General features: G+C 41.4%; 1 protein-coding gene across 4 annotated transcripts in view; it reads right to left on the reverse strand.

Annotated features, from left to right (window-relative positions):
- unc5a (unc-5 netrin receptor A) overlaps positions 1–12,202 on the reverse strand; it is a 233,535-nt gene that overhangs the window by 68,775 nt on the left and 152,558 nt on the right. For 3 of the 4 annotated variants that reach the window (XM_089019674.1, XM_089019659.1, XM_089019664.1), the window contains one exon: positions 6,293–6,460. The exons of the other annotated variant lie outside the window; for it this stretch is intronic. In XM_089019674.1, coding sequence (XP_088875800.1) covers positions 6,293–6,460 — 168 coding nt within the window. The remainder of the gene's footprint in view (positions 1–6,292; positions 6,461–12,202) is intronic. 4 annotated transcript variants of the gene reach the window in all.

The raw sequence follows: 12,202 nt of genomic DNA on the forward strand, positions 1-12,202 counted from the left end.
TCCTATGGGAAATTATTTTTTGGGATACACACTTTTCACCTTACACACTCTGTCTGGGAACCAATTAAGTTCCTAAGCCAAGGTATCACTGTATTTGAGTTTGTCGCTGCTGGGCCCCAGTGCGTGAGCCTCCTGACAAATGACTGAGCAGTCACTTCATCCCTACCGACTTAGGAGACACATCAGTGAGGACACAGCCGAGTCGCCATGCCACTTGTAATTGGAAAGAACAAACTGATAATGTCCGTAGCTCTGCTTTGTCAGACTTTGGCCTTTAAGGTGACTCTGCTGACAGCTGGACTTGTCTTAGCCACTGACATAGGTAGCACAGGGAGTGGGAAAGTCACCTATATCCCTCACGGTTGCAAGACCAAACGATTGACAGGCACCTGAACACGAATCTTGTTGTCTTCTCCCAACACAGTGAGAAGACCAAAGGTCAAACGCAAAACGTCAGTGAGCATCTCAAGCAGTGGTTCTTCATCTTGTTGGAGACACCGAACCCCACCAGTTTCATGTGCTCATTCACCGAACCCCTACTTTCAATGACTGTACCCACTAACTGCAGACTAGACTGAGTGGTGGACCTCTGTGGTGGAGGATCCAACATACCAACCACTGAGACGGACGGAGACACTGAACCCCTCGGGTTCGATCGAACCTAGTTTAAGAACCACTGATCGAAAGTATTGACTTCACCAATTTGTGTTTTTTTGTGTCATTCAAACTTCGAATGATACCATGTTGAGGTTTTCTTTGGGAGGTAGGATAGGATCAGGTGTGAGTATATTAGAGGGACAACTCATATTAGAGGCTTTGGAGAGAAGGTCAGAGAGACCAAGATGGTCTGGGCATGTCCAGAGGAAAGAGAGTGACTATATCGGAAAGAAAGATGCTGAGTCTTGAACTGCCGGGTAGGAGACCGAGAGGAAGACCAAAGAGGAGGTCTGTGGATGTTGTCAAAGAGGACATGAAGGTAGCCGGTGTGAGAGAAGAGGATGCGCAAAACCGGGATGGATGGAGGACACTGATTCCCTGAAGGGAAAAGACCAAAGGAAAAGAAGAATAAACTTAGAATGATACCAGTGAGAGCCAAGTAGACAAATGCATCGACAACTATAGGAAGGTCTGTGTAATTTCTCAGACGTACAGGACTGGTCCATCGATGCAAAGGTTTCTTCAGCCGTCATCTGTACTTCTTTGAAAGTGTCTGACGTTTCGCTATTCATCCGAAAAGCTTAGTCAGCTTTGGCATCACTTCGGGACGACAGCTATTCAATTTTGCAGAAGCGAGTTCAGCTTGTTTCACATTATTTTCTATTTCAGAATCAGAATCAGAATTAGAATCATCTTTATTACCAATTATGTAGAACACACACAAGGAATTTGTTCAAGGGAATTTATTTTCCTTTATTATCATTTGGGTAAAAATAATTGGTATCATAGATTTTCTTGCTGAATTATTTTACACTTGATGGTTTTGATCGGAAAGTATTGTTTAAAACATTTGATAGTTCAAAAGCAGAGTGTAGACTAGAAGGTTAAAATATCCCATCAATCAGGCTTCATAAATAACCCGCACACGTCATCTGAGCACTGGATGCAAAAAGCTATCAAGCCAGCTAAACAGAATACAATTGATGAGGAACTAGACAAAATCATCACAGAGAAAGCACCTGTAAGGGATCATTCCTCGAAATGGTGGAAGAAAAAGGCTACGTTCCTCATCAAGTGTTTAATGCTGATGAAACCGGCCACTCCATTCCATCAAGCCATCAATGATCATCACAAAGGTCAATAAAATGACTTTTTATTGACAGTTTATTTATTTAATTATAATACCATAGCATATTGATTATACATAAAATAAGGTATATTGTGTGTAGTTTTAAGGCTTATTTAGTAGAAAATTATGTCTTATGGGGACCTGGGAACGGATTATTCTCATTTTAATGGTTTCCTATGGGAAATTCATTTTTGGGATACACACTGTCATAGATTTTCTTGCTGAATTATTTTACACTTGATTGTTTTGATCGGAAAGTATTGTTTAAAACCTAGTCGCTTTGAACAATTTTGGATTGGCAGCCTCTTGGATAAGAAGCAAAACGCCCGACACCTTCAAAAAAGTACAGATGACGACCGAAGAAACCTTTTCATCGATGAACCATAGAAAGACGACACACTATCAGCACAGTAAAGTTCAAATTATACACGCTGCCTCTATAGAGCGAAAGAGGAGAGGAGGTTTTGGCCCAACAACAGCGGGACTGACATTCATCTGTTCATGCTCAAGGAGGTCAGTGTTGTGCTTTTGCTACAGGGGAATGTCAAGCATCCCCCGGACCGCCCATTGAATTGAATTTAATGTAATTACCGTTTGCTTGAGAGCGAATAGTACCAGATTCCATCCAGATAGTAGCCTTGAATGAGCATCGTATGCCTCCATCCACTTGGGGTTAGGTTACTTCCACTTGCGCTTGACATCTGGTGATGTCTTTACATGAGCGATGTGAAAGACGATACCTTGATTTACGTCAGAAAATAAAGCCTGCTTTATAGAATGGAAGGGAGGCTGCTGCCGACAGAAGTGTAGCATTTCCTTCAGTGCCTTTTAAAGGACAACCGACGTCCATAATTTGTAAAATGGCTTCAAATGACTTCTACGGAGCGTATTTGACAAAGATTCCACCGCATATAGCTATATTTTACGTTTTATGACTCGCCCTGAATATTCCGGAAGTCTTGTTTTTGAGCTGGTGACGAGACCGTACGTGACGTCACTGAAGGAACGCCCCTGACCGAAAAAATGACACATTGTAGCAGTACTTCCATCACGTCAATGCATTTTGCTGTGCTTGTATGGTCTGAAAACGTCATGTTGCACCAAAAAGCGACCAATCTCCATATAAGGAATTTATCAGCCTGTGTAAACGGGGTGATTAATCCCTCACAGTCGCCATTTTCTGCCTCTTTTTTGGTGATCCATTTCCCCCCAATGTTGCCTCAAAATGGCACGGAATACATTATTTCATTGATTGCTAACATGTATGCTTTCCTCTTCAGAACTATTTGAATCATATTCATAACTGGATGTGTAACAAGAAAGCATATTCTCCGAATCTGAAGCCATTGGTTTGATTCTCCAGCAATGCAAGACGTCTTGGCGTGACGTCACGAACTGGGGGCGGGACTTTCTGAAAATGCCCAATTTGCAGCTCATTTATTAGCAGATTTTGGACACTTTAAGTCATTTTTATTCGTGTTTTGCATTTGAATAAAAATATCATAATGCGTGTTCTGGGTATTTTAGATACTATAAAACGTTTTTCTGATGTCAGTTAGGAAACAAAAAAGTGACGTCGGTTGTCCTTTAAAAGGTCAATCCAATCCAATCTGTTAACCTTGATAGATACACTGCTTACTGACGACTTTGTGGAGACAAACTGATAAAAGATACGAATTGTTCCGCCTCGATGTGGTGCCATAGTCTCGATACCGCTCTTTCTGATTAAATAAATATGTTGTGTGTCCATGGTGTGGATACACTTGTAATCATGTAGCCTTTGTCTGTAAATCATGTGTGTCTGGAATATTCTGCCAATAGACCCTTCAAAGATACTGTTCATCGACTCTACCCTGTATTTGGAGAACCAAAATCCAATATTCACCAATAACGCGGAGGAAAGAAGGCCAATCTCCTCCAACAGTATTCACTTCCATCTTGCTTCTTTCACCTTTCACCTCATTTTTCATATGAAGCTCCCCTGCTGTCATGCTATCTCCGAGTATTCGTCACGGGGGCTAATGTCGGATTGCAAACGCAGCAAGTTGCATCTTAGGCTACATCGGATCGATATCTGTTGCTCAGTATCAGGGAAGGCAAGGCACTCCCTTGCCTCTTGGATTCACTCACGAGAGACTGAGCAGGAGAACGAAACACCCCTCGACTCTTATCACGTAAACATAGCACACAGGATGCCATAATTCACTCTTTTATTGCCCGTATTTACTGCAGAGCTTTAGCTGCAAACTATAACAAACGTAGTAGTTGGTCTGACACAGCAGCATGGCTGACTGGGACTATGTCGCTTAAATCATAGGGCTCTATGAAATAAGAGCAGGGTCTTCATAAAATACAACCAGATTTATGAACAAAGTGCGATGATCAATCACTTTTAACAATGTGAGGACTAATAAGTACGACAAATAATTCTTCTTTTCCTTTCAGCTTTTCCCATCAGGGGTCGCCACAGCGAATCAGTGTCCTCCATCTAACCCGGTTTTGTGCATCCTCTTCTCTCACACCAGCTACCTTCATGTCCTCTTTGACCACATCCATAAACCTCCTCTTAGGTCTTCCTTTCGGTCTCCTGCCGGGCAGTTCAAGGCTCAGCATCATACTTCCCATATACATGTAACATCCAAGTTACGACCGGGTTCCGTTCTGACAAAAAGGTCGTAAGTCAAACGGTCGTAAGTTGATATCCATTTAAAATGGCCGACGTGACGTTTACACGACAGGATAGTATACAATGTCAATCTGTTGTTTTTAAGCAACATTTTCGATTGGGAACTCTTATATACCAAACGATATATATATATATATATAAATAAAACTTATATTTCGTATTATTGATTTTTATTATTGTATAACTGTACCTGTAGTGTATACAAAATTGTTTACTGTACAGTTCATTTATAAATGTTATACAGTAAAGTCTCGTTATATCGATATTCAAGGGAGTCCGAAAAAATATCGATATAACCGGGACTATCGATATATCCGACCCTGTTTGCATGTAATTTTCTCCGTGTGTGCATAGAAATTGTACTGATATAACCGGGACTATCGATATATCCGATATCGATATAACGAGACTTTACTGTACTTACCGAAACCTATCCTGTGACTGGAAAGTGACCTTGAGAGTTTTGAAAGGCGCTTATAAATGAAATGTATTATGATTACAATACTGGACAATAGCTATCTGGCTGGCTGGCTAGAGATCTAGCTGGCTAGCTATTAGCTATCTATTGGCTATGAACTAGCTAGCTAGTTTTCTACCGACTTGAGTTACTTCTGGGTTGAGTGAATGCTGGCGCGTGTGGCTGCCGCTGCTCACCCAAAGAAAAACTGATCCTGTGACTGTAAAGTGACCTTGAGAGTTTTGAAAGGCGCTTATAAATGAAAATTATTCTTCTTATTATTATTATTATTACCTTATAGTGTCATTTTTATCATTTTATTTATCGTATTATCGATTTTTATTAGTGTATAACTGTCCCTGTAATGCACAGGTGTCAAAGTCAAGGCCCGCGGGCCAAATCCGGCCCGCCACATCATTTTTTTTCGGCCCGCGAAAGCAAATCAAACTTGTTAAATCCATGACGATTGCTAAAATCTGAGCCAAAATTTCATATTTTTGGATGTCAACCACAATAAAAGTCATTATTCTTGACTTCAGATTTGAAAATGAGTTATTCATTAATTTGCTGTGTGCTCTATATGTAATATTTGAAGGGATTTAAACATTCTAATGGGTTCCCCAAATTCATAACGGCCCTCGAGAGGAAACCATAACTACAATGTGGCCCGCGGCAAAAAATGACTTTGACACCCCTGCTGTAATGTATACAAAACTGTTTACTACTGTATTGAGTGTAGTCATGCAGTTGATTGCTGTGCCAGTGTGTGACATGCTGGCTGGTCAAAATTATAGTACGCGTTGCCGGCTGCGTGCGCGTTGCGGTGCCAAGTGTAGAATAAAAAAAAAGGGTCTGGCGGTTGTGCTTACGACCACCCATACTTACGACAAGTATGGGTGGTCGTAACTCACACCTATATAGTCAGACTCTCTTCTGGACGTGTCCATACCATCTCAGTCTGTCCTCTCTGACTTTCTCTCCAGGGCCTCTAATATGAGTTGTGCCTCTGATATCCTCATTACTGATCCTATCCATCCTGGTCACTCCCAAAGAAGAAACTTTAGCTTTCCTTCCTGTCTTTTCTTCAGTGGCACTATCTCCAGTCCAAACATCATGGCTGGTCTCACCACCGTTTTATACACCTTTGCTTTCAGCCTAGCTAAAACCCTTCTGTCACACAAGTACTACAAATGATTGTGTATGTAGAATTACAGAATATAAGAGAAAAACCATTCCAGGGGAGATGTGGGCCAAAATCAAGATGAGCAAATGAAATTGGGATGCAAGAAAAAGAATGCAAAAAGAAAGCCATAGGAAGCCGATTGGCACAGGACAAGCAGAGGTTGGTTTGCCTGGGATTTACCTGGACAGGTGGCCACACAGGCACTTTTCTGGACGTTCTGCCCTTCACAGGATGTGCCTCCGTTCAATGGCGTGGGGTTGGTGCAGCTCCGAATCCTCTTCTGCCAGCCACGTCCACACACAGCACTGCAGGACGACCAGGTGGTCCACGTGGACCAGCCGCCGTTGACTGTCAGACCGGCGCAAGGAGGGGCATGGTTTGGTGGGGTTAGGTGTTGGGGAGAAGGTTGGAAGGGACGATGGGATGAGAGGACAGAGCAGCCAGGATTACCCGACATGCACTAAGGACCAGACGTGCGTGTTACGAGAATAATTGTGAGGGCCGCAGTGGGAAGTTTGAGAGGAGGTGGCTGCTTCCTGCACTTCAAGTAGTACTATAGCCACCTCAAGTGTTACCAGGTGACGATCCACTCTAATAAGTGCATGTTTTTTTGTTTTTTTTTCCATTCTCCAGTCGTGTATTACTTCCAAGTCACAATACATCACTGAAAAGTATTCAGACATTTTGAGAAGAACGCCATGCCTGAATTTCAGTGATCAATCAGTGTATTTCACCTGAAAAAGCAGTTCCAGTCACTCCTCTCTGCTTTGCAGCAATGAGTAACATTTGACAAAACTAAAAAAGTCATTTTTGTACACCGATAGCTTGGTTTACGAACCCCTTGGCTTATGAACTTTTTGGCTTACGAATGTTATACACGGAGCTGCCACAATGAGTGATGCGTCGCTCGCGAACGATCCGGTTCTCCTAAAAGAAAATGGCAGCCGGCTTGTTTTGGTCCTCTTTTCCCCACCTCCAGTTGTCGGTCAAAGCCACGTGATTGGTCAAGAACTCAGCAATGGGGGTGGGGGGGTTACAGACAGAGAGAGAGTGATGCCGTTCTCCAAAAAAGAAAATGGCAGCCAACATTTTTTTGTCCTCTATTCCCCGCCCCCAGTCTTCGGTTAAAGCCGCGTGATTGGTCAAGAACGGAGCAGTGAGGGGAGGTGGTTTAAACATTAGAGAGACAGGCAGACGACAGAGAGTGACAAAATGGATAGAAAACAGTGACATTTTGACTCCTTTCAACTTTGAAAGGAGTCCAAAGGCAGAGTGTAGATGCAAGGTTAAAATTCCCACCAATCCGGCTCCACAAATAACCCGCACAAGCCATCTGTACACTTGATGCAAAAAGCTATCAACCCAGCTAAACAGAACACAATTGATGAGGAACTAGATAAAATTATGACAGAGAAAGCACCTACAAGGGATCATTCCTCGAGATGGTGAAAGAAGGTTACGTTCCTCATCAAGTGTTTAATGTTGATGAAGCCGGCCACTCCATTCCATCAAGCCATCAACGACAATCACAAAGGTAAATAAAATGACTATTATACAGTACAGTTTGTTTCTTTAATTACAATACCATAGCACATTTATTATACATGAAATAACATATATTTTGTGTAGTTTCGAGGATTATTTAGTAGAAAATTATCTTTGATGGGCACCTGGGAACGGATTCATCTCATTTTAATGGTTTCCTATGGGAAATTAATTTTTGGGATACACGCTTTTCGTCTTACACACTCTGTCTGGGAACCAATTAATTTCGTAAGCCAATGTATCACTGTATCTTTTTTTTTTCTATTACACGTACATATACTGTACATACATATTACACACACCATATACTTAACTCATTCACTGCTCGACATGTAAAAATGTGTCCACTCCAGTGCCAAGGGTTTTGTCATTGTCACTTGAATTGCAGGACCCACAGATTATTGAGTTTTAGGACGACATAAACATTCAATGCAGCGTAAGAAACCATACACTTACTTCTTCTTTCATTAAAAAAAGAGTTAATTCCTAAATTATATGGGTCTGGAGTTATATGAGCTTGAAATGAGGGCGGCTGCCCAAAATACAATGCAATCCATACATATTTGGTGACATATCACTTTAAATATAGCTGAAGCTGAAAGAAAGGGCTAACATGCTGCCCTTTATGCGCTTTAAGCATGAAAAAAGAAAACCTGAACAAATTTGGGAATGTTTATCAGGTTGGGGTGGCAGCAGAGGACTATTACCTGCGGCTACACTATTACTTCTATTGTCCTGATAGATTACTTCTATTGTGCTGCCTGAGTATGGGGTCTATGACTGGCCTGATTGCCCCATTTGCTCTGGTATCACCTCATCAGCATAAATAAGCCTATGTTGCCTAAGAAGTAGGAACGATCCAAATTGAACCTCACCCCACCATGGCGATTTAGTGAAGGGTTTTGCTATTTTATGAAAATAGCTTCTTTTACTCCCCCCTTTAAAACCATCTATTTTCTTCAGCTAAGATTTTAACCTTGTTGTCGTCAAAAACTTGAGAGCAGGGACCTATATCATAGCAGAGTCTAGCACCGCCACGTCTGAACAGTAGGGGTATATATATATATATATATATATATATATATATATATATATATATATATATATATATATATATATATATATATATACACATATATATATTTCCAACCTGAGAGTAGGGACCTATCATAGCTGTGTCCGGCGCCACCATGTCTGGACATTAGGGATATATAAATGGGGCCGATACGAACAGTCAGACTTTAGTTCGCTGACGAAGCCTCTTGGATAGGAGGCGAAACGTCCGAAACCTACACTTTTGTACAGATGATGGCTGAGGAAACCTTCTCATCGATGGACCACTGCTGTACGACTGAGAGCTTATACAGATATGTATATATATATATATGACCAAAACTACCAGTAAATTTTAGTTCGCTGACAAAGCCTCTTGGATAAGAAGCGAAACGTCCGACACCTACAAAGAAGTACAGATGATGGCTGAAGAAACCTTCTCATCGATGGACCACTCCTGTACGACTGAGAGCTTACACAGATCAATCAAGATCAGGCGATATTTTGCATTCGACACAAATTGACTGCAATGTCAAAATTTCCACAATCCAGACCGGATCTGCTAAAAGTAAAGACACTTGAGCAAACACAGCCTCATTCCCTCCGTGGTTGTTCTGTGCTACCGTACTGTATATGTGAGCTCAAATGATGATCTATTTTTCCTCCTTGTCGCATGTCAGGTGAGCGGAATGCACTGGAAAGCGGGAGTATCCGCCTCCGCGTCGTCGAATATCTAGTCACAAAGTAATTATGCTTGTGTGTGCATCAAAACAAACAAACACACTACCTACGCTATGCCTGTTAATTTAAAATACTCAGCGCAAGTCTGGAGACGTGAATGCAGCCAATCATAGATGAAACTACGAGACAGGTGTGTTGCTTAAACAGAGATGAAAATACCTCCATTACTTACAGATGCCAAACGACGCCTAATGAAGGTACGAGATATAATGCACTGTGGTCATACCCTGTGTCCTTGAGAGTTTTGAAAGGCGCTTATAAATGAAATTTATTATTATTATTATTATTATTATTATTATTAAGTCAGTTGACCTATGATAGCGGAATGGAAATTTGTTATTTTATCCAATGCATTTTTTGCAATTGTAGAGTAAATATACAAGTGACTTAAAAACATTTAATTGGCACTCCTATATCCTTTTTTTTGTTCTGACACTATTAATAGTTAAAGGACAACCGACGCCGCCGGACAAGTTTTACAAAGATTCCACCGTATATAGCTATATTTTAAAGGACAACCGACGTCACTTTTTTGTTTCCTAACTGACATCAGAAAAACGTTTTATAGCATCTAAAATACCCGAAACACACAGTATGATATATTTAGTCAAATGCAAAACACCAATAAAAATGACTTAAAGTGTCTATAAAGTACTTCAATTTGAAACCGGAAGTGGCCAGTTTCAGAAGGTCCCGCCCCCTTGTTCGTGATGTCACCCCAAGACGTCTTGACTTGCTGGAGAATCAAAACATGGCTTCAGATTCGGAAAATATGCTTTCTTGGTACTCATCCAGTTATGAATATGATTCAAATAGTTCTGAAGAAGAAAGCATACATGTTTGCAATCGATTAAATAATTTATTTCATGTCATTTTGAGGCATCAGGGGTGGGAAATGTTGCACCCAAAAAAGGCAGAACATGGCAACAAAGCAGTGTAAGGAATTAATCAGCCTGTTTCCACAGGCTGATTAATTCCTTACATGGAGCTTTGTCGCCCTCTTCTGCCCCTTTTTGGTCCTACATGACGTTTTCAGACCAAAGTACAGCAAAATGCATTGACGTGATGGAAGGACTGCTACGATGTGTCCTTTTTTCGGTCAGGGGTGTTCCTTCAGTGACGTAACGTACGGACCCGTCACCAACTCAAAAGCAAGACTTCCGGAATATTCAGCGTGAGTCTTAAAACGTAAAATATAGCCTATATGCGGTGGAATCTTTGTAAAATACGCTCCGTAGAAGTCATTTGAAGCCATTTTACAAATTATAGACACAACTTGTCCGGAGACGTCGGTTGTCCTTTAAGTTTGACTAAAAATATCAGCCTGTGTGTTTTGGGTATTTTAGATGCTATAAAGCATTTTTCTGATGTCAGTTAGGAAGCAAAAAATGGTGACGGTTGCACTTTCAATGCCAGATAGTGTTGCCAAAGGACTCTTTGTAGTTTTTTCAGAAACTCCTGCAATGTACGGTACTGCTACTCCTCTCCTTTTAGTATCTTCAGAATTTTTGGTTTCATTCCCTATTCTTTCCTTTTGACATTTGTTAAAAGACCACTGAGGGTAACTACAGTTTGTGAGTGCTGACCTGCTATGTTTTGACTCCCTTTCTCTACCTTCGCACAGTAAAATGCCAACCAGAACTGAAACCAGCCTAAATGTGTCATACATCACAGCAATGCAAGTTATGAGGATTGTGGCAATCAAGCATCCCAGAATGCCCCATTTCACGTCATGCATTATGTCGTGTGAATTACAGAGAGCAGGCCCGATCATTACTTCACCCCAATTGCAATTGCAAAGTGCGGCACAATCTAGCTCAAGTCATTACAGTTCGTCCTGATGAAGCAGCGAGTGGCCATGTTCTTCAGGCGCACACGTTGTCAGCACATCACCGACGGACGCTCCACCGTTGATGGCAAGTAATTGCATCCAACCATCTTCTAATCTACACCTCCCTACATCTGACTTTTCTTGTTTCCTCTTCCATGATACAGTGACTTGAACGGGGCCATTTTTCCTTCTACGGACATTCATCCCCGCCCACAATTTACCCCTCTTAACTTTCGCCTGGGCTTGTCGTGACTGAATCATTTCCTTGTCCTCTCTATGCGACTGATTGCCCGCCACAGCAAAGTAAATTGCCAGGCAACACAAGCCTTGATTACCTCTTAGCACAGAATGCACTCTCACCAGTCAGGCTGTGATAAAATGCATTTCTGGCCCCTTGTTGAACCCCATTTATAAAGTAGCCGCTATTATGACCCGCTGAAGCTAGCTAGATCAACTAGCATGGCCAACGTTTATTCTTCGGAGGAACGGCTGGTGAGCAGTGAACGGAAACAAGAGAGCTTTGATTGTGATTTAGCCTCGATTCAATACACAACCAGTGATTAATTTGTCATCTTTTCAAAGCAATGAAGGGGAGGAATAGAGGTGCACGCGCCAAAGCAATCTGTTGGCAATGTTGCTAAGTGAGAATTATTGTTTGTCAAAGACACCATTATCCCACCTTTTTTTGTACAAACACTGAAGTTAGACAGAAGGTTTAGTCAAAACCGGCTGTGTTGTATTTTAATGTGCATTTATCTGCATTTTTCATTGCATTCTGTTTATCTACAAAATGGACACAATGTGACGTTCATGAGCACGGTGGCGCATTATCGCAAAGCCAAGCTTATTGTACAATATATGCAAGAAAATTGCCCTTGGGATCTGGAACATTTGCGCATCAGGTATGTCATTGAACCAAA

The sequence above is a fragment of the Hippocampus bargibanti genome, linkage group LG02 (genome assembly GCF_051943395.1).
Source record: "Hippocampus bargibanti isolate YZ-2025 linkage group LG02, ASM5194339v1, whole genome shotgun sequence".
Lineage (NCBI taxonomy): Eukaryota > Metazoa > Chordata > Actinopteri > Syngnathiformes > Syngnathidae > Hippocampus > Hippocampus bargibanti.